Source organism: Leptinotarsa decemlineata, unplaced genomic scaffold (assembly GCF_025532065.1).
Source record: "Leptinotarsa decemlineata unplaced genomic scaffold, Ldec_3_MD MMD2_tig00001393_RagTag_RagTag, whole genome shotgun sequence".
Classification (NCBI taxonomy): Eukaryota; Metazoa; Arthropoda; class Insecta; order Coleoptera; family Chrysomelidae; genus Leptinotarsa; species Leptinotarsa decemlineata.
The window spans coordinates 1,991,186-2,015,954 of NW_027412562.1; the positions used below are offsets into that span (position 1 = coordinate 1,991,186).

General features: G+C 35.8%; 1 protein-coding gene across 2 annotated transcripts in view; it reads left to right on the top strand.

The window, feature by feature from the left end:
* Positions 1–633: 633 nt before the first annotated feature.
* Positions 634–24,769, top strand: part of LOC111515167 (transcription factor hamlet) — a 300,593-nt gene continuing 276,457 nt past the window's right edge. Inside the window, exon 1 of one of the 2 annotated variants that reach the window (XM_074176082.1) lies at positions 634–941. In XM_074176082.1, the coding sequence (XP_074032183.1) occupies positions 902–941 (40 nt within the window). In that variant the 5' untranslated portion in view covers positions 634–901. The remainder of the gene's footprint in view (positions 942–24,769) is intronic. The other variant, XM_074176084.1, reaches the window with a different exon arrangement.

Genomic DNA, 24,769 nt, shown 5'->3' on the forward strand with positions numbered 1-24,769 from the left:
TTAAACTGTCTATACTGTTATACGTTATACTGTAACTAAATGTCTGGGAAACCCATGCGCAACTCTAGACTCCTCTTTGGGTGTCCCTGACTCATTTGGTTACATTTTGTGGAAAAACATACAAATGCAGATGGAAAAACATTCAAAAGCAGACCCATGTAAATAATTTCGTATATTACTGTTGTTTATTCATTGTTGAAACAAAAAATTTATTATTATTATCAACAAGCTCAATTTGGCGTCACCAGTCAAAATTGAATGAATGTGAAACCCAATGAAAACAACCGCTCGTGTTATCAGACGAAACAACCCCGTCAAGACAACCGAGTACAAATTAATGAACTCTGCAAACCGCAAGAATCTGTTTGCGGAGCTTTATCCAAACAAGAGCCAGAATAGAGCAAACAAATTACATATGCATCAATCTAGTGGGACCGGTACACAGCCCGGGGATGGAATCCGGGAGAATACCCGGACTATCCGGAGTATCGACCGTGATGTTCTTATCTACCCACCACTGGCGTGGCATCTCCGGAGGCGTGGATATGCGCACGTATTTGCGCACAATGAAAATAAAAACGCGCGACCTACGCCGCCTAGATATCTGTCTCTCCAGGTGGAAACAAACGAGAGAAACAAAAGAGCGGGCAGCAGTCTTTTATTCTGTCGCCGGCTAACCGCGATCCAAATCAAAAATTACGGCACAGTCGCCCCGGTGAAGTGATAAAACATGACAGCGAATAGAGCACTCTGATTGGTCCGAGAGCGTATGAAAAAAGACGATCGGGATTCTTATTGTCTCCGTCCATACTGTCTTGACTGTTCCTCCGATGTGTTAGTTCATGATATGAAGACGGTCCGAGGTTCGGTTGTTTTTATTGACATTTCCTGAGTTTCGACAATGAGATCTAAATCTGTTGCGCGTAGAGTCGCTGCACAAGGTAGGATTGTTTTCTTATTTTTGGCCCATTTGCTGGCACTGACCTAGATTGACAGATTCGACAGATATATTGATATTTTTTCAAAATGTTTTCAAATTGACACACGGAAAAGTATACTAGCACATTGAGCTTGCAACAAGTTTACTGAAAATAACATAATGACGGTTTCAGGATGATGTGGACCATAATGAAGCATCTACTCGTAAATGACCGAATGGGAGGGGTCTTTTACTAAAGACGCCCCTCTCATTATTTGAAAATTGAATATTATATAAGTAGGGGTCTGCATGCATTTTTAAATTTTGAGGCTGCAAAAGAGTTCTGAAAAACCATTGTGGTCATAACTTCTTTCAGGAAAGAAAACTTTTACCATTTCCAAATCAATTGCATGTCAGTAAAGTGATGACCAGACAAGTGTTTTCTTGTATTGAACATACTTTACAAGTTTTTCATTTTAGAGAAACTATACACCATTTTCAAGCACAGTTGTCAAAAAAAGCTCAATGAAGATCTAACAGCTCTACTGATGTGTTCATTGACAATTTGCTTACTGTCGGATATGATTCCTAAATATCTGAAACTCTCGAGAATAGCATGGCATATGGTCAAAAGATATTATTGAGATACGTTGTAGTGTTATCTACCATGTAAATATATAATTTATTCATTAAAGTCAGGTATTGAGCTTTCAACAACGAAAACAAGTCCCCATCATCTAAGCACAAATGAAAGATGTTCGGAATATATTACTGAAGATGAGGAACACCAGGGAACCAAAATTAGATCCTTGGGGGAAGTCGCTATGATGGTAACTTCCTTAAATTGACAGGAGTATAATTTTGGGAAAGGAATGTTTTGGGTTTCTACTTCTCCATCTTTATTGCTTCCTTCCTTTCTTTGGAAGATTCCCCAATTTTTTTTGTATCAAGATGGAGAAGTAGAAAGCCGAAACATTCCTTTCCCAATAAAGTCATTTCCTTTTCACAATCACTGAAACTTTCAGAAATTACTCGACTTACGCATGCCAAAAACGTTTCCTTTGGTATTTTGTTCACAAAACCTTGTCGATTATATGGGATAGTATTTATAACTTAATGCCAGATGAACCTTGCAAAATAATCTAAAATAACTCTCTAAGTTACAAGTTATTTCGATTTATCTTCTATTTTATGGTTCAGCTGAGTCTCCAGGCATTAGAACAAGACAGATATTTTTGTAGTTTGTAAAAAATTGGACATCTATTTCATTTTGAAAGTATGACTTAGTGGCTTTGATAGAATTAGTTTTCCTTCAAACAAGAACATTAAAACTATGTCAATCAATGAGTTATTCAAACAATTCATTCAATTATTATTTGAAGAACTATGTTTTCATAGGTGAAACTATACAATGTAAGTTTTTCAGGAAATAGGTATAGATAAATTTAGATCTATAATGATTATCAGTAATACTCACCTGTCGTTGAATAGCTGAAAAATGAAAAAAATATAAAGTTTTTTGTACAATTCAGTGTTCATATAAAAGTGGTTGCTTCGAAAGTATTTTTATTTCGTGTAATTCAATGTGTATATGAAACTAGTTGTTTAAAGAGAGCTCTTTCTTTCAGTCTGTCTGGAAGTCACTTCTCTGTATAAATTACAAATCTTTGTTCAGAGTTTATTTTGAAATTAATTGCTTCCTAATACCTTTCTCTGGAGGATTCCCGCATTTTTGTATGAAGATGGAAAAGTTGAAAGCCAAAACCTTCCCTTCCCAAAAATAAATCCCTTCCATTTGATAAAATGAAAATTACATAGAATTATAGATAATGACGTAATAAATAAAAGTTTTGTGTTTCGAAAAGTGATCAAATCATTGTCAGAACGTGTAAAAAATTCAACCAAATGTATCATGAATTAACACCAATGAACGAGAGGAAGTTTGTAAGGTTACAAAATAATTTCCTTAACTATGGCTCAAAGTTTCCAAGGAACAACTGTACTAAAAATCAGTCATTTCTAGGTAAAAAGTAAGATTTTGTGGGCTAAAACATGTGAAAGTACAGACAATAACAGAATAGGATGATTCAAAATAACAAAATTGTAAACAAAATATCACATTTTCACAATAAATGCTGAAAATGTTGTCCATTACATTCTGAACACTTTAAAATGCTTTTTTTGTAAGCGACTTGTGGTTGCTTTTTCAATTTCCTGGAGATACAGATCTTCAATACTCCGCACTATTCGCCGTCGCAATTCTTCTTTCAAAATACCCCATAAAAAAGTCAATTGGCGTGAGATCGGGTGATCTCGGTGGCCAATCCCACGGCCCTAAACGCCTAAACCAACGATCGTCGAATAGTTCGTCAAGTTTCTTGGAAACTTCCTGGGTGGAATGAGCTGGCGCTCCGTCCAGTTGAAACCACGAATTCCTATATTCCTCTAAAGGCAAATTTTCAAAAAAATCGGTTACAGTCCTCATTAATATTTGGAGATATCTCTCTGCATTCAGTGTGTCTTCATAAATAAAAAAGCTAATTTTATTGTTCTTCAGAATACAGAAAACATTCAGGTAAATTTTTTCTTGAAAACCCATTTCTTTTGTAACATGAGGATTATGATCAGCCCAGAAACGTTCATTCCTTCTATTGAAAATATCATCCCTTGTAAATTTCGCTCCAAATTATTTTTGACAAAAATTCCCGATCTTCCTGTGTATGAATCAAAAGGGATTCACAAAAATGCATTCTACGTTCGAAGTCTTCTGCTTTTAGAACTTGAACTTTAGTAAATTCATATGGATGCATTCCGTGATTTTTCAAAATTCGTTGTACTGAAGCATGTGAAACACCTAAATCTTTTTCTGCACTGCGAATGGAAGCTTCTGTATATGCATAAAAATATGCCAAAACGTTAACAGTATTGTCCTCATTTGAAGTAACAGGTTTTGGTAATGTTGAAGGCGCTTTTAACATGGAGCCATAGTTAAGGAAATTATGTTGTAATCTTACAAACTTCCTCTCGTTCATTGGTGTTAATTCAGGATACATTTGGTTGAATTTTCTACAAGTTCTGGCAATGATTTGATACACTGTCCGTGTATAATAAATAATTTCATAAGAACTTCGTTTGAATAGTCAATATTTGCATTCATTTTTGGCGATTTTTTGAAACACCGTCAATAACCATTTATCAATTACTTATAAAAGTCACCAAACTGTCATAAGCTTGATATTTCCACGGCTATCTAGAAATAAAATTCTTTAAAAATTATTTTTTGTACACCTGTTATTGAAAATCTCTTTGATAGAAACATTTCAATCAGAACACCTACAAAAAAATCATTTAGAAAAGTTCACACATACAGTTCATGCTACTGGTAATATTAAATCCCTGTGAAGTTACTGACGATGACGAAGTAGTATTCAGTCCAACTGTAGAAAGTCCTTCATGACTAACCAATAATCCTCCGTAAAATAACGTGAGTTGGCGTATGTATTTGTAACATATGCCTTGTAATCCAAAGATCGTGTGTTCAAATCCCATGGACCCTATAATTTTTTTCATTATCAGCAGTAACGTTATACAAAAAATTTGTATGATACGTTTGTTTAAAGTGATTTCATTTTGCTCGTGAGTTTGCTCCACTTGCTGACGCTCGTTTTGCAATAATCCCCACTCACAAAATAAAATGCCACTTTCAACACTTGTAGGTAAAACGTGAATAACTATTTTTCCACAAAAACGGCTTTATTAAGAAAACTAGACGATTTAGGTATAGGGACATGTATATCATCTTGAAGCATTTTTCACCATTCTTCAATTTAATGAGTAATATACAGGGGGTTTCATTTGAAAAAATGAACTTTCGACTACTTTTATGCACAATGGAAATAATAGTAATTTTAGCACGCCCTGTATGATATGAAGTCGATTTCTTGGTGTTATTTGAATATATCGAGTTTGTCCAAACTATCATCAAAATATCAACTTTTCATGAATTGAGAGTACTGATGTGCTTAATTTCAATTAAGGCTAGGTTTTGGACCATATTTAGCACAATTTATTTTTAATCTCGAAAACAGATAGAGATAGGTATAAGATATTATTGACAAAAAAGTATTAAAATACTAGAGCGATTCCAAAAATTTATTAATATACGGGGTGTTCTATTTAAAAAAATATAATTGCTAGGACTTTTTGATAGAAGTGGCAACGCCGCAATGCTGAAAATATTTTAGATCGATAGAAAATGTAAGGAAATGTGAGAGGTAAAGTTTTCAGAAAAATCATGCTCTGCATTTTCCAGAAACGTCTAACCTATCATCGACCGTGAGTCACGCTGTATATATATATATATATATATATATATATATATATATATATATATATATATATATATATATATATATATATATATATATATATATATATATACGACGTAATTGTATTGCAGTTTTTACACTCGAACACGACGAAGAACATTTTTTGTCTCTCTGCTCCTATCCTTGAATATATTTCGAAACGACCAATTGGAGGACACAAAAAAAAGGACAGGATCGGCATGAGTAGATTTGAATATCAGGAATAAGTAGTAGAATTTCATCAAAGTAAGGTTCTTGAAAAACAACAATTTGAATTATTTGTCCGCATAAATTGTAAATGCAACCTAAACCATATTTACTAGTGTGAATCAAAAATAATAAAAAAAAAGAAATAAAAATTTAATGTTTGGTAATGAGGCGGCTGAGGTTTTCATTGTCACTGTTTTTCGAGTTTGAAAGCCGTGGATTTTTGGAATTTCATCCTGACGTTTTGCTGGCGACAGTGGCTTGCTTCTTCAGAGGTTTGACCATCATGGCTTGCTGTCCGATGACTAACTTTTAGGCTTCGTGAAGCGTATTTATGCCTTGTCAGGTAATCAGTTGTATTGGTACCTGTATTTGTACCTGTACTTGTACCTGTACTTGAACCTGGAACATTAACAATCTTGCTGCCTGTTGTCATTCTGTTCGTTATTCTCGAATTCTTCAAAATGGGGTTCCATAATCGATTGAGGTTCACCGCTTCTTCTTTTCTGTTGAAATTCTCCGTGTGTTTGTGGATCTCTATTTCCTCCCCTACCAGTCGGCTATAGATTCCCTGGTTGGTGGCAATTAGTTCTGTGTTTTCAAACAAAATTATGTGGTCTCCCTCACTAAGAGCGTGTTCTTCAACGGGACCCAACGCAATCTAAGTTAAGGAACGTGAACAAAATCATTAGATCTTCCTCACTGACGGAAACCACACATAAAGCCATTCTTAGAACTGAAGCGTTCCACCTAGGCTCTACGGGCTTCCGAAAATCAATGAAACCAACATGTCACTAAGACCGTTAGTCAGTACCCCGGGCTCTCCGACCTACCACTCCTACAACCTCATGTGGGAAAGACCGACTCCTACGTCAAGGACTCGACAGACTTCGTTGGTAAAATTAGGGGCTTAACGCTGGAACCGACGGATATTCTGGTCAGCTTCGATGTGGTGTCCTTGTTTACCAATGTCCTACTGGAAGACTCTCTGAGGGGGTTAGCCCACGTGTTCCCGAAAGACATCGTCGAACTCTTTAGAGCATGTCTCACAGGAAGTTACTTTCAATGAACTTCTATGAGCAACTAGATGGCGTTGCATTGGGGAGTCAACTTAGCCCAGTGATAGCAAATTATTTCATGGAACGGTTTGAAGGAAAAGCGATAGACACTTTCGAATTGAAGCCGACCTTGTGGTTACGTTACGTGGATGATACTTTCGTCATGTGGAAACAGGGAAGAGACGTCCTGAACCGTTTCCGAAACCACTTGAACGCCCAACACTCTAGCATAAAATTCACCATGGAGATTGAGCAGGACCAACGGATAGCTTTCCTAGATGTACTAATAGAACGATGTGGTACCAAACTAACCCACAAAGTGAATCGAAAACCCACACACACAGATAGGTACTTGCACGCACTATCGAACCACCATCCTAGCCAAAAGAGAGGAGTCATCTCTACGAACAGGCTCGGAGAATATGTGAACAAGAACATCTTGGGAGGGAACTGATATACTTTGAAGTATATCAAATACAGATCCCGAGCTTGAGAGTTACAAACAAACAAACATACATACATATATACAGGTGAAGCTAATATAAAGCGTGTAAAAAAACCTTTCGAAAGTCGTATTCTATTCCATTTTTTCAAAAGATTTTTATGGTCGTCTGTATCCAATAATTGAAGCAGCATTTTTATATAAATACTAAAAAACTTTCAAATAAAACTTATGTTGGAAGTTGAAGACAGTGCGAGACTATAATTTTCATGATTTGAATAAATTAACATTTCCAAAATATCAACAATAAACAAATAGCAAATGATAGACGTAGAGTTTATAAAACAAACTTCGAAGGATGAATATAAATGTCTCTGCTGACTGTCAAACATACAATTTATGGGTTTGAGCGTGAAGCCCGAAGATATAAATAACGCATTGAGGAGTGGAAGAACGTTCAATTTCATAGTTATTCATTATAGCCAATTCGTTCCAAGACAGATTATTTCAGATTAGCAGAGGTCATATAACTAATATTAGATTTTATGATGTGCCCCGTTCATAATTTAAATGAAGTTTCTGTTTATAAACAGAAATGTTATAGCTCTTGGATCATGTAAAGGAACAAAAATTTCAGAGTTTTGAGTTACTCGAATAGTTGAGTCGGTTCAAATTGACCGAAGGAATCAGTAAATAGATACGTTGAAATTGTGTCGACACTATTTATGAAAATATAGCGGAATATGTGCAGTTGTGAGCTTTTCATCTAATTTTATTTCAGAAATTAAATACGCGATGAAAAATAATTACTTAGGATAACTGGTGAGATTATTAAAAAGTCGAAGAAGCAATCTATATTAAATCATTAAGTTGTTTGGGAAACACCCAACTGAGAGCGATATATTGGATGGTTGGTGTACAGACTTTCATTATATCTATTTATTGGCGATTTCAAAGTAGAAGTATTTGTTTTAGAGAAGTTCTTGTATATGTTATACACAAATAACAGCTTCATATAGGCTTTCTAAAGATTTTCTTCAGCAGTTTCGTCTTGGGCAATCAAACCACCAGCAACACTCTGTCGTTGAACGAGTATCCCATTTTTCTTGGTGACTCTCTTTCTTTTGTTTGAAAGTGGTTGACAATATTTCATGTTGAATTTTACTAGTTCGAACTTCCATTGTCTAATACGATTCTAAAATGATTCGAAATCTATGAAAAAACAAATAAAATATGAATGAATAGAAGAAATATCAATTATATCAATTGGCCCCATTCTGTTCTCTCTATATATATCTGACTTGATCATTACACAGTGCATCATTATGCAGATAACACTCAGTTGATTTATCGGTTTCCTCCAAGTAACTGGCAGGTGGCAATGTAAAAAATTAACACCGATCTACAAAAGTTACTGGATCTATCTATAGCCCATAACCTGAAATTGAATTCTAAAAAATCTCAGCTGATACTTTTTGGCACGGAACATAAATGGTGGGAAATTGAAGGAAGAATTGAAATCAAACTTGGACAAGACTTATTACAAATAATTACGTAAAGCAAGAACTTGGGTTTGTGGCTAGATGCTGATCAGAGATTTCACAAACATATGAATTCACTATGTCGTAGCTCGTAGAGTATCTTACCTCAACTCTATCAAAGTAAAGATATTATGACTTCCAAATTGAACTTGAAACTTTGCGAAACCCTCATATTGCCTAGATTAGCATATTGCGATATAATCTACGGACCTACCTTGATACAAATTGATGTAAATCGCTTACAAAAAATACAATTGCATTTGTGTTTCATATGATGTGAGAAAATTCGACCATATATCCCCCAAATTCGAGGAGTAAGCTTGATTACCGATTGCTAAAACCTGGCAGTTCCACCTACTCGTCAATAAACATAAATTCCTCATTTACAAAGAGCCAAATTATATTTATAAAAGATATAAAACTTTCAAATCTCAGAATAATTCGAGGACACGAAACCGTCACAATTTTATTATTCCAAAACATAGCCTGCTTTCATTTACAACTCTATCAAACAATATAAAACTCTGCCCAGTGAATTCAGACACTACTCCATATATAATTTCAAGAAAAAGTTGAGAACATATGGCTATATATAATACATGTTATCCCCTAGGTTAAGTTGTAAAACAGTCTCTGCTGAACTTCGCCTTTCACTGATTGTTCTATCTTCTTCTTCCTTACTAACAATGTATGTCAATGAATGAAGCCCATTTATTATTATTATCATATATATATATAAAAATGGATGTTTGTTGGTTGGTTGGTAAGTGATAAACTTCTACATCGCTCAACCGATCGTGATGGAAATTGACATGTATATGTAATTTTTCATAGAGAAGGTTTATAGGCTACCAATTTTTTTGTTACTCGCCACTAGATGGCGCTGTAGAACAATTTTTTGAAAGCACTGTTCTATAACGCTGCGCACGCCTTAGTTCGTTGATTCTGATTCTGTCAAAACATTGGAACAGCAGCGATACAGCAACATGATACTAGTTATTACATATAAGTAATAAACTCTGATCGGTCTACGAAGAGACAACACCTTCAAGTTCCTACCTGCAGATAAGGAAAACGCTGGTGTTGTGATGGATACTGATCTCTATGAACAGAAGATCAAAGATGTTCTTCAGAAAGGATAATATACTCGTAGATTGTAGGGATCCCTACTGCATCAATTGGGAAGAAGTACCAGACTCCAAAAAAATACCTAGTCAATCTTTCGGAAAAGGAGAGACCATCGCTAACACCATTGTGAGCCCCCTCACCTGTATGGACTACCTAAAATCTACAAGTAGGGTTTTCCGCTCCGACCGATCTTCATTTCCAAAGAGTCAGATACTCAAAACTTGTTTAGATTTTCACTTCTAATTATACAACCACTAACTACAAAGTAAAATTTCATCTTTTGTGAAGAATTCAAGACATTTTGTGAAATTATTAGAAGTCACAGACTGAGTCAATTAATCAGTTTCGAAGTGGAAAGCCACAAACTTCCCTTTCGAGAAAGCACTCCATCATACAGAGGAAAGAGGAAGATATTCGAAGACCAGGACCTGGAAGATAGAAAGAACTTATCCACAGAAGTAATCATGGAGTTAATGGGATGCTGTATCCAAATAAATAATTCTTTACGCAAGATAAGGTACTGCTAGTGATATCGCCACGTTCACCAGTTATAGCCATTGACCATTGGAGGAGCCCAGAAGAAGCCCCGAGTCTTGTTGAGATCCGTTAACGACACCTTCATGATATGGAATCGTGAAAATAGAGAACTACCTTCCCGAAGCACCTCAACAGCACCTCTCCAATGCGAAGGAAGATCTCGAAAAGAAACTAGCCATCATCAAAAAAGATATTTAGCGGAATTATTACTCCAGAGTGATGGTGGAACAAACCTTGACAGAGCCAGTGCTTGTATTTCCCCACATTAGAGGATTGTCGGAGAGAATAAGAAGAGTTGGGTCCAAGCACTACATCAGAACCTGCTTCAGATCCGGAAACACCATTCGAAGCAGCTCCACGAAAACCACGTAACCAAACGCGACAAATCCTGCAACGGTGAATCTGAAAGGCCACTGAAAGTCCGCATAGCTGAGCACAAGAGAAACACACAGCGAGAAGAAATCAGCAAGTAGAGAATAGCAGAGCATGTTTGGACTCATCGACATAACATCAAGTGGTCCCAAGTTCATATCATCCACAGGAAGGAATACTGGTTCAGGAGGAAGTTCAAAGAACCTGCATATTTGTTGTCCAACGAAGAGGGAATAGGTGGAAGCGCTCGATTGACCTATGAATAGTCATCTTTTAGAGGAATAGTCCAGTTATCACCTGAAAACGATTGGTTTGAAATCTTTTTTTGTATTTTATTCAATTTCTTTTTTATTATTTTGCTTTTTTGTCTTACTTATATTCCTTTTTTTCTGTGGTCATTTTCATGATTTATCTTGATTATTTCATTCATTTTATTGTATTTTCATTTCACGTTTTATTGCTTATATATAATTGATAGTGTAGCTATTAATTCTGAATTTATTTGTTCTTTCATACATTCAGAATATTGATGTCTGAACTAGCAAAACATCTTTCCTTGCTTTTCATTTTCTGATGGAATTACTCTCCTTAATTTTTGCTTTTATCTCTGGGTCTGATCTCAAACAACTGTTAGAAACACTTTGAGATATCTTTCGTCACGAACTAAACCCGAAAATACTTTTGGAAGAACAAACGATTGTATTCATAATATACCTTGTTCCTGTGGAAAAAGTTATATGGGTGAAACCTCCAGACTCATAGATGTGAGAAAAAATGAACATCGTGAATATATAAGGAGAAGACAGATGGCAGGATCGGGGTTAGTGGAACATATTCTAAAATCATCTGTTGATGACGCTATGAAATGGAGTGGAACAAAAATTACCACCAAAGAAACTCATTGAAAAATTAGAAAACTCAAAGAATCCGTGTATATTATTTTTGCAGCAGCTAGTGTTTTTCGAATAGTTATGTGGAAGTGAATCATACCTGGTTTGATTACTTGGAAGAGAGGTTTAAAATGGTAAGATGAACCTCAACTGAACAGAATTCTCAAAAATCTTTTAGTTGTGTGTTCATCTAGAGACTGCCCCATTGACTTGTGTCAAAAGAAATTAGAAATATCACAGTTTGAGGCGAGATATTTATAGTGAATACAGATTTTGAAAACGGAAAAGGGTTGTTTGCCGAAATGTTACCTTCTCAAGAAAGCTAAGTAAGTATTAATATTTATTTGAAGGTGATTGACAATGTTTCGTGGTGTATTTCATCAGTTCGGGCTTCCATTGTCTTATATAATATATTATATAGTATATTATATATTATTAATTAGTGATGAACGTGAAAAAATTTGAGTAACAATTGAATTTGAATGTAGAACAGTGAAATGCATCAGATTCTTCCTTTCAACAATATCACCAAACTTTTGATTGTCTGACTTGTTGGACTGCATTCCACAATTAATATTCCGGGACAATATGTAGCTACGCCCCTGAAAATTATTCCACTACTTTATATACTCTGCGTCAGCAGGAGAGGTCTCCGCAGGATGAGCAGGAAAGACACTCCCAGAGATCCTCTCTCTGTCTGAGATAAAAGATACTGCGAAACATCTTTGCTTTCACATTGCGCAGTGTTATTTGTAGAATAGGCGTGACCTTTTATATTTTTTGTCATGAAATATAGTCTAAATTAATGAAAAGTCCAATGAGATATTTGATAACAGTTAGTAGTTATCCACATTGTGGATATATACTCAAACAATGACTTTGAAGTTTTGAAAATTTCTGAAACTAGCTAAAATTTTCAGGTAACAATATTAACTTTATGGGGCCTTCACTGAAAATGTTCTCAATGTTCTTGGAGATTATTGAAATCACTTTTCTATCATGGAAGTCCACCGAAAACAAAAACTCATCGTGACCGTATATATATATATATGAAATGACAATTGAACAGAAATGACAATTGAATCATCATATTTAGTCACTATTGACAGTTTTATCATGGACAATAATTCTTTCAAAAACATTAAATAGACAAAGTGGGTCAAATTGGACACTTTTGAAGGTAAACTTCTGTTTTCAAACCAGATATATGAAAACTGATAGCTGGTCTCAGGGTCAAATCTTATGACAAACTCAATGGTGAAAATCGCAAATCGATATCTATCATAGTTTCTGAGTTGCAGCATGTTTTTCAAAAATGTGTATTTTCAAAAAGTTGCTGTAACTTTTTTCCTGTGGAAAATTTCTTGTTTCTATGAAAATATTCCCACAGCACTTTCTTACATAGAATTCAATGGTGTGAAAAACTTATTTTTTCAAATGAGATATCAATAGATATTGATGGAAAATTATTTTTTAATGAGACATCCTGTATATTCCTGCATATGTTAATAGATATTCAAATTATCTTTCGAAAAATGTAGAATAATTGATGTTTTGCTAGAGTCAACTATGAAATACAGAGCTTTCAAGTTTTTTCATATAGACTTTCATACGCACATTTTGATCAAGTAGGCTTTGGGATTGTTGGGATTATTCTTTCAGCAACAGCCTTTTTATATAAAATAGATTAATCGATGTAACCCTCAGCTACTGTTGTAGCTCCGTGCTTCTTAATATCCGTTATATTTGCTCCTGATTCTGCTAGCAAAAAAGCAGAAGAACTTCTGAAACGGTAACCTTTATATTCCTTTGGTTCCGAGAGGTTCAGAAACTCAGTAATGGTAGAGGGAATTTTTCCAAACGTGTTTATACCAACTGGGTTGGCACTGAATTTTTAATTTGAGTATTTCAGAAAAGAAACGTTGACGATTGATAACAGAAAGGCGTAATGCAAAGTATTTATTTGAATAGTCAATGTTTCTTTCAACAATGCAAAAAAAACGACATATTTTCGTTTTTGTATTTAGAATTTGAACAATCGATGATTTATCCATTAATTTAATGTCTTCTATTAATAAATGACACGCTGGCAGGCCCCATTTATACCGAAAATAGTAGCAACTTTTATCATAAAATATTCTTTATCTGGTGCCTCATTTATAAACCTCTGGACTTGTTCAAACGTAAGAGTTTTTGATTTTTTGGACCTATTACTTTCATTCTCCTTTTCAAGAATGCTATTACCTTGAAATATTCACTTGTACTCGAAACGGGTGATTTTTGAGAGGTATAGGATTTGATTTTCAAAACAACACAAAAAATTTGAAAAAATTGATGAAATCTTTAATGGAATCGATAGAACGATCAATATAATTTAATGTTTGGAGCTGTTGTCTGCGGCTCCGCTTTAGATGGCCCATGCCCAGGGTTCAATTTTGGCACACTCTCTCTAACATATCGCCCATACCGGGCGATATGTTATAATGCTTAAATATATGTATAAATACTTCAATATCAGCTTCCAGAGCGTCAGTCGTTGCTGGTTTATCCCTGTAGACATGAGCCCTAACATGACCCCACAAGAAATAATCCAAAGGCGTTAAATCACACGATCTAGGTGGCCAATTGATGGGCCCCAAACGTAAGATAAACTGTTCAACGAAGGCGGCTCTTAATTGGGCCATTATTTCGCATATGGTGTGGCAAGTGGCCACCGTCTTGTTGAAACCACATGTCAGGCATGTCCAATTCTTTCATTCTGGACAATAAAAAGTCGTCAATCATCACATGGTAGCGCTCGCCATTCATAGTAACGTTCCGGCCATTGTCGTACGGCCCGATGATGCCACCGACCCATAATCCACACCAAACAGTGACTTTTTCCTGATGCATCGGTAGCTCTTGCAATGCTTGTGACTGGTCTTCACTCCAGAAGCGGCAATTTTGCTTATTGATGTGTCCATTCAACCAGAAATGAGCCTCGTCGCTGAACACAATTTTTCGATAAAAATGTGGATCTTCCTCCAACTTTGCCAGCGCCCATTCACCAAATGATAGACTTTGTGGGAGGTCGTGTGGCTTCAATTCTTGCACCAGCTGTATCTTATAAGGTTTTACACTCAAATCCTTTCGCAAAATTTTCCACGTAGTAGAGTAACAGAGGCCCTATTGCTGCGAACGGCGGCGAATCGACATTTCACGGTCATCACGAACACTGGCGGATACAGCCGCAATATTTTCTTCGGTCCTCACTCTACGTATGCGTGTTGGTGGTATAATGTCCAGTAATGTAAAAGGGGTTCGAAACTTAGTCACAAGCTTCCGAATAGCTAGTAGGCTGACGAAACTGCCCATAAATTGGAAGAAGTGCACGATACACTTTCTTCAACGAGCATGAATTTTGATAATAAAATTCAATAATTTACAAGCGTTGTTCATTCGTAAGTCGATTCATGGTTGAATTATAGACCAAACTGAACAAGTTTGACAATTACACAAGACACGATTCACGAGTAATCTGTCAAAAAGCGTGTTGCCAAAAAGATACCAGCAAAAAAAATCACTCATTATTAACACCATTTTTAAAGAGTGCACTCGACTTTAACATTGAAAACTTGCTCAATAAAGTTGGCAAGTTGCATATTTTTGATTTGTCTTTTAGATAGGCTAAGAAGACGGTTTCGCTGAAATTTCCTTCAACGTTTTTAAATCTACACCAGCTAAGAAAATTAGAATATGCGATGTGGTATTACCGAGCCGATTTTTTTTGTAACAGTTCAATTGAAACTCTTTTTGCAGCCTCTTCCATATCGTCAGGAACACACAATTCCTCACTATTGTTCTTCATTATGAAAGACATTTTAAACACCAGCAAGAACTTTAAATAAAACGCGTGAGCTGTAAACAAAACTTTGTTGGTAACCAGTTGATTCGACGTCACATGACACGGCCATTTCACAGCAAATGCGATGACATGTAAATAGTTAACTGATAAGATATGTCAAAATGTGTATTCATAGAAATATTGAATTTATCTATTTTATTATGAAAACAGGACAGTTGTACAAAAAACTTTGTATGATATTTGTGTTGAAACTAAGTTTTACTTTGTTCGTGAAATCGCAAACTTTTTCACTCACGAAATAGAACCTTACTTTTAACACTCATATCACAAATAGCTATTTGCGTGGAGAATTTTTTATCAAACTGTTGTTTAATATGATCTCAGCATCAAAGTTATGTTGCATTTTCATTTGAAGACATCGATATCAGAAGTTGAACGATATTTTACTGTATATTTTCATCAAAATCAATCTCTTTGTTACATCAGCGCACCTACTTATCTGTAGTGGGCACACAAATCTATAAAATGCGGTCGTTTCAATTTTATGATAATCAACTTTGAAACACACAAACTTTTATGTGTTTTCATCTGAAATACGTGAGCAAATTCCGCGGAAATATTTCCGAATGGCCGAAACGATGTTTTTGAAGCGACCATGATCTCACCTGGCTACATCTCGCGTTTGTTTTATGTTCCATCACGCCATACACCTGTGATAAGATAAGGCGAAAACAATTGACTATTCAAAACCGCTGTACTTTATGGAAAACAAACGCTGCTACGTGATTTAAAGTCAAACATTAAGGCGTATTCTTCTTTCAGATTGTTTAATGATCATAGAAGTCACGACAGTGAAATCATTCAGCGTGAAGTTGTAAATATCGCCATAGGAAGAATACCGATATTGGTGTTCAATTGATCTTTTTAAACAATCATTTCATATAATGCTAACCAAGCTTGGTTGGTGATAAACACGCATGAAAATACTTACAGAATAATTACAAATATGTATCTTTGAAGGTTTAGCTAATATAGATAATTCAATGAATAGTTTTGGAGTTCAACTAGTTCTACGCAAATCTACATGGACTCTAATGGTTTTTTGTACAACTGTCATTAAAAGTGACATCTTTAGTGGTTGTCAAGAGTATTAAAAGATGATGTTTACAAGGTAGTTTGTTAGAAATATTTTTACCAAATAGCAGTAAACAAAACATAATTATTTAATTTTCAAGGAAGTTGGTTTTATTATGAACAACAGATATAGATACAATTAAATTCTGTTACAAATGTATTATATACATTAATCACATTATTATTATAATCAATATGAACATCAATATGAAAAGTACAATTGGAACAAGTGGTGATATTATTATATACCTTGCGATGTTGAAGAGCCTTGTAATATATTTGAATTATATGAGTTGACAATTTCATGGGCATTAATATTCAATTCTTGGAAGTAAAGAGGACGATGCTGTAACACTGGAGCCAACTGCTGCTGTAATCCCAACAGCTAGTTGGGATTACATCAGCAAAAGTGTGTATAACAACTGCGTTGACACTGCATTTATAATTTGAGTATTTCAGAAAAAACCTTGATGATTGATAACAGAAGGGCGTAATGCAACGTATTTATTGAAATAGTCAATGTGTTTTTCAACAATGCAAAAATAACGACTTATTTTCGTTTTTGTATTAGGGATTTGAACAATCAATGACTTATCCATTAATTTAATGTCTTCTATTAATAAATTGCACAGCGCTTCACGCCGGCAGGCTCCGTATATTCCGCAAATAGTAGCAACTTTTATCAAAAAATATTTTTCATCTGACGCCTCATTTATATACCTCTGAGCTTGTTCAAACGTAAGAGATTTTGATTTTTTGGGCCTATAACTTTAATTTTTCCGCTTCAAGAATACTATTACCTTGAAATATATGCTCATATTAACACCATTTTTAACGAGCGCACACGACTTTATCATTGAAAACTTGCTCCACAAAGTTGAACAAGTAAACGTATGAAGAGATATCCTTCCCCTTCATAAAAGGATTATGAATTGTAATTAAATTATTTTAAAATTCATTAATAAAATACATTATTCTATATTGGCTTCTCCACAACAAAACATATTTAAAATCCATAATGGATCCCTCCTCAAGTTGGTACCATTATTTTCAACATGACACTTGACTTGACACATTCTGTCTCAAGTTGACCTTCTTCCATATAATACTTTGACTGTGTTGCGGAACGGCTAACATATTCATTTTTATTTTCTTAATTTTGCCTCACCCTGTACCCTCAAAACGACTTCATTATGATTGCGCCCTCTGTGGTGTGTTGGAGCGATGAAAAGGGACGAACAGTGTTGTTGTATTGGTTTTCTATGTGCTTGATTGTCCGCCATTCTCGACTGCCCAGTTCAACTGTGAATATTCGTTTTTTTTTTGCTGATAATATTTAAGTTTACCACACCGCATAATATCGTGCTTCTTGATACACGGACTAGCTTCGACCACAAGAACTGGTACCAATCTCAGGACTCTGATGAGACAGTCGCAATCCACTCAAGGTAAGTCGTCTTTGAGGGATTTAATTTAACATTTTGTTAAGTATCATAACGGTATACAGTCCCTACTGTTCCTATTACCGTTCCGTTACATGGTCCTTCGAGCCGCGATTAGAATCATTCCTGTTAAGTCAGAGTTTTCTATAAGAATTTTTTTTATATCATTCAAAAGAAAAAAATTTTTTTTGAACCGCTCATTTTTGAATTTCATTCTGAAAATTGCTAATTTCAAAGTGACTCTCTCAAATCTGCATAATTTTGTGAATTCCGTAGCGAAATTATAATTTCTAATAAACATAAAATTGAATTTTCGTCTCTATTTTCATATTCTTGCCAAACAGTACTTTCGTTGAAAAGTGGAAGTGTATCTACAGCGCATGACCAACTAATTATCTTGCGCTCAACATACCATTGCTCCGTCGATCGCTGAACTGCTTTTATATTTTTTGGAATTCCTCAATTCCCGCTGTCGTTTTTGCTCGCGTTTTTTATCACCTGTTACTTTCTGGGTATTCCTTTCGAATTCACTTTGTTTATTTGCTCCCATATCAAAATGGATAAGGTTAAAAAATACAAAATTTATCGTAATTCTGCTATAAATGAAATTACAGTATTGAGAGCCCTTGCAGATAGGGTTAAAACTGATAAGTCTATTCGAACTTTATTTAAAGTTAGATGCGAAGAGTTGGACTCGATAAAAGACGAGTTCACAAAACAGCATAATTGTATTATCAGTACATTGCTTACACTTCCAGATGAAGATGCCGCTCCAGAGGACGCGGTAAAAGAAGCGTTTCTTGCAGAGTTTTACGCTGTAAAGGCTGTTTATATGGAATTCATTGATGACGTGGTTAATACCACACAGGCACCTGTTTCATTTCTTTAAACGAGTACGAATTATTCTAAAGTTAAGCTTCCAAAAATAGAACTTAAAAAATTTTACGGTGAATATAAGAATTTTCCATCCTTTATCGATCATTTCAACTCAGTTATTCACAATAATGATACCTTATCGAATGTGGACAAATTCGATTATTTGATTTCTGCTTTGCAAGGTCCGGCCTCAGGAATTGTAAGGACATTGAAAGTAACAGATGAAAATTATGAAATTGCATACAATGCATTGAATAAACGTTATTCGAATCGGAGATTGTGCGCCCAAGATCTTTGGTATGAGATTGATGGAACTTCAAGAGTGAATGGTGATTGTTCTTCTTCAATCCGAAAATTATTAGATACATTCGAAGAAAATATAGCTTCTCTCAAATCTATGAATTTTCCCACAGATGAATGGGATTTTATGTTGGTTATGATGCTTTTGAAACGTTTAGACGATAATACAGTCACCATGTTTGAAATGAAACATTGTTCATCCGAAGTTCCAACATTTTCAGTTTTAGTTGAATTTTTGAATGACCGCTGTGTTACTCTTGATACTTTGAAAATTTCTCGTACTCAATCGAAAAAAGCTATTGGCATATCCAATACTAGAACATACAATTCTCCAGCTCGAATAACGTCTTTATTTGCGAATAAATCTCCTGCATCAAATTGTTTATTCTGTCAGGAGAGTCATTCACTTTATACATGCCCAGCTTTCGCGAATAAACTACCTTCTGAGCGTTATAACTTTTGTAAAAACAAACATCTATGCTTCAATTGTTTGAGTAGATCACATGATTTGAATAAATGCCGATCGACTGCTTGTTGTAAAAAATGTTCTTCGCGTAGTCATCATACTCTTCTACATTTCGATAAAAATCCTGCTGTGGGGGGAAGTGGTGCTACTTCATCCACAACTACTTCTGTGGAAATTATTAATGCCAATCAAGATAATTCTCCTCATCTTACCGCTACTAGTATTCTCGCTGCTTCGAATGTTACTGCCAAATCTCATAATGTTTTATTGGCAACCGCTCTTATTGATATTTCTGACAATTCAGGAAATTATCAAACCTTTCGCTGTTTAATTGATAGTGGAAGTATGAGTTCGTTTATCACGAAACGAGTTGTAATGCAATTGGGATTGCCAAAAAAAGCCTTTTCTATTGAAGTCAAAGCGTTGGGTTCGATGAAATCCTCGACTTCTGAAGGAAAAGTTTCTCTTTCGTTCAAGCCCTCATTTAAAAATGAACCGATATTCCACACCGATGCTATTATTCTTGATAAAATATGTGACAATCTTCCCAATTTCCGCATTGAATACAAATCATGGAATCATATTTTGAATTTGCAACTTGCTGATCCTAAATTTTATTGTCCAGGGAATATTGATATTCTTCTCGGGGCAGACGTCTTCTCTCAGATCATATTGAATGGAAAAATATCTGGGAAGTGTGATGAACCATATGCTCTGAATACAGTTTTAGGTTATATTTTAATAGGAAAGACCAATAACCACCCGCCTGCCATAACTTCTTCTTTTTTTTGTGAGGCTTATGCGCCTAACAATGTAGAAAAAATTCTCAAATCGTTTTGGGAAGTAGAGTCTGTTCCTGATACCCCACACAATACCTCTGATGATATTGCTTGCGAAAAAAGTTTTGTCGACAACGTAACTCGAGATGAAACTGGTCGATATATAGTTGCATTGCCCTTGAAGAATGAAACGGTCCAATACCAAGGTATTCGTGACCTTGCTGTCACTAGGTTTTTATCATTAGAACGCCGCTTAATCAAAAACTCGGAGTTATACCAGCAATATTCTGCGTTTATGAAAGAATATTTAGACCTTAATCATATGGAGCTGATCTCTAGTATGGACATTCCATCCACATGTTATTACATTCCACACCATTGTGTTTTGAAACCCGATAGCACGACTACAAAATTGCGAGTGGTATTCAATGCCTCAGCAAAGTCTTCGAATCAAATATCGCTCAATGATAATTTATACACTGGTCGAAAATTGCAACAAAATCTTTTCAATATTATCGTCAATTTCCGCATTCATCCTTACGTATTGTGTATGGATGTGACAAAAATGTATAGAATGATTCTTATTAATCCTTCTCATCGAGATTTTCAAAGAATCATTTGGAGATTTGATCCCAAATTACCGCTACAAGATTATCGTCTTCGTACTGTAACTTACGGTATGAACTGCTCGCCCTTTCTTGCGCTCAGAACACTTGAACAATTAGTTAAAGATGAAGGTGGTACTTTTCCGCTCGCTTCACTCGCACTCAGTTCCACCTGCTATATTGACGACTTCGTGATGTCTATTCCTACCTTTGAAAAGGCTCACCAACTCAAAACTGAAATTATTACCTTATTACGAAGAGGAGGCTTCGAACTTCGAAAGTGGTCTAGCAATGACCTTTCTTTGCTCTCTGATTTGCCTCCCTCTTATTTGTCCAACGAACCGCACACGTTTTCTGAAGATATCGATTCTTGTCTGAAAATTTTGGGATTGCGTTGGAATCCTTCTGCTGATTGTTTTTCTTTTATTGTCTCTGCAATTCCAAATCGTCCTTGTACTAAACGAACAATTTTATCCGAATTAGCTCGCATATATGATCCCTTAGGATTCATTTCTCCAGTTACATTTTTTTGCAAACATCTCATTCAACAACTATGGTTGTCCGGTATTGGTTGGGATGATATTCCCAATAATGAAATTATTCGTATCTGGAATCAGTATCAAACTGATCTACCCGTTTTATCCAGTCTCAAAATTCCGCGGATGTTCACAAACTCCCAAGCAATCGCTTATGAAATTCACGGATTTAGCGATGCATCTGAGAAAGGATATGCTTGTGTTATTTATCTGCGTTCTTTTGATGCCAATGGACTGAATCATGTTAGCTTCGTATGTGGAAAGTCCAAAGTTGCACCAACTAAGAAAATTACTATTCCGCGTTTGGAGTTATGTGCAGCCGTTTTATTAACGAAGCTGATTTCATCAATCATTTATCTTATTACACCCCAATTAAATCTGAAACGTGTTTACTGTTGGTCCGACTCCCAAATAGTGTTATATTGGATTAAGGGTCATCCACACCGTTGGAAGACATTTGTATCAAATCGTGTGACATTCATCAGGGAGAAAGTCGCTCCTGAACATTGGTATTACGTAGATACCACCAATAATCCGGCGGATGCTGCTTCCAGAGGTTTGTTACCCCGTCAGATGATATCACATTCTATGTGGTTCACCGGTCCGCCTTTCCTTAAAAAACAAGATGAATGGCCTAATTCGCCTTCTCTGCCCCCTGCACCCCCGGTGGAGGAGGAAAAATCAATTCCAGTATTTTTAACCTCTAGTAATGACCATGTCATTGATATTTTATTAGAAACGCATTCTTGTTTTAGATCGCTACAAAATGTTCTAGTTTACTTGCTACGTTTCATCAACAATTCGAAAAAACCTTCTCAAAAATTCTTAGGCTCAATTGTGCCATGCGAGCGCCACAACGCTCTTGTTAGACTTGTTCGACATGTCCAAAGTATCCATTTTTCTGTAGAAATCGAAAGTAAACGTTTTTCAAAACCTTTGAGAAAACTTCAAGTTTTTTTGGATTCTGAGGGAATTTTACGTGTTGGAGGTCGTCTGAAACATGCCTCCCTCTCCCATTCTGCCAAATATCCTATGTTGCTTCCACGTTCAAGTCGTTTGACTATACTTTTGATCAAATATTTTCATGAGAAGTTTTTTCATGCAGGTTTTCGCACGACTCATTTCCTTCTGTCGCAACAATTTTGGATTTTATCTCCAAAAAGAGCTATCAATTCAGTTCTCTCTCAATGTATTCCATGCTGGAAACAAAATCCTAAGACTTTTCAACCCCTCATGGGCAATTTGCCTATTTCTCGAGTTTCTCAAGTTAAACCATTTTCTCACTCAGGTGTCGATTATGGGGGACCCTTTTCGATAACTCTCAGTCGCCATCGTGGTGTGAAAACAATAAAAGCATATTTATGCATTTTTGTTTGTTTCGCTACCAAGGCGGTTCATCTTGAACTTGCCAGCGATCTCTCTACTGACAGTTTTTTAGCAGCTTTGCAAAGGTTTATTGCACGTCGTGGACGTGTATCCCATATTTATAGCGACTGTGGCACCAATTTCTTAGGTGCCCAGCGTCAATTACTCCGTTTGCTCGAATCTTCAGCTTCTCACGAGAATATTGTTTTTCATCCTACTCCGGCAAGTGCACCTCATTTCAATGGGTTATGCGAAGCCGGAGTAAAGAGCGTTAAATCACATTTGGCTCGTGTTATCGGCCAACAAATCCTCACCTACGAAGAATTTTATACCGTGTTAACATTAATTGAATCCATATTGAATTCGCGACCCTTAACGCCCATGAGCGCCGATGTTGATGATCTCAACACTCTCACTCCCGGCCATTTTTTAACTATGGAACCTGTCTCCAGTCTACCGCTACCTGATTATTCTGATGTACCCCTAAATCGTTTAACGAGATGGCAACTATTACAACGCCTACATCGGGATTTCTGGCATAGGTGGCATAAAGAATATTTGCACACTTTGCAGCAAAGAGGTAGGTGGTTGAATGGCGGTACTTCCCCTCGCATCGGTACTCTTGTACTTATCAAAACTGATAACCTTCCCCCATGCAAGTGGTCGCTCGGTCGTATCTCCAAATTGCATTTTGGTGATGATCAAATTGCGAGGGTAGCAACAATTAAAACAACGCATGGTACCTTGAAGCGCCCCCTGGTCAAGTTGTGTCCACTTCCACTTGAATAGTACACGACTTTTCACTTTTCTTTTCAGCATTTTTGTTTTATTTGATGTTTTGAATATTTATTATTAATTTTATTCAGTTATATATTAGAAAATGCCTTCTGCATTTTGCGGGCCAGTAAATGTTGCGGAACGGCTAACATATTCATTTTTATTTTCTTAATTTTGCCTCACCCTGTACCCTCAAAACGACTTCATTATGATTGCGCCCTCTGTGGTGTGTTGGAGCGATGAAAAGGGACGAACAGTGTTGTTGTATTGGTTTTCTATGTGCTTGATTGTCCGCCATTCTCGACTGCCCAGTTCAACTGTGAATATTCGTTTTTTTTTTGCTGATAATATTTAAGTTTACCACACCGCATAATATCGTGCTTCTTGATACACGGACTAGCTTCGACCACAAGAACTGGTACCAATCTCAGGACTCTGATGAGACAGTCGCAATCCACTCAAGGTAAGTCGTCTTTGAGGGATTTAATTTAACATTTTGTTAAGTATCATAACGGTATACAGTCCCTACTGTTCCTATTACCGTTCCGTTACAGACTGAACCACATGGCCTCAATCTATAACATGTATTTCGTTAGTTATTAGCCTATTGAGTTTTATATAAATCAAATATTACAAATGTACTACGCCCTCGTTTTTGATACTTCCTGTTGCCTGACAAGTTGCCTACAGTTTAAAAACGAACATCTTGATCTTTGATTATTCAATAGAAAATGTTTCCCTAGTGAGACAATCAGAAACATTTACTGATCTTAGCGTCACATTTAACACTGCACTATCATATAATAAGCATATCGATAATGTTGTAACCTCCTCCTCTCGTTTGTACGGATTAATTGCACGTAACAGTAATGATTTCAAAGAAACTTTTATCAATCATATTGATAGAATAGAAGCAATTCAACGACGATTTTGAAAACTGCTAAGCCTAAAAACCGATGGCATTTATCCTCCAATAGGAACAACCCACTCTGAATTGCTACAAAAGCTCAACTTTTTCAGTCTCGAAAAAAGGCGTGAATAGTATAGTGTTTTACTAACCTATAAAATCATCAAAAGCATAGTTGACTGTCTAACATTACTAGAAAAGTTTAATATTTGCATTCCTAGAATCTGTTTCAGACACCCAAGTACTTTCTATATAAAATATCTCGCACAAATGTTCT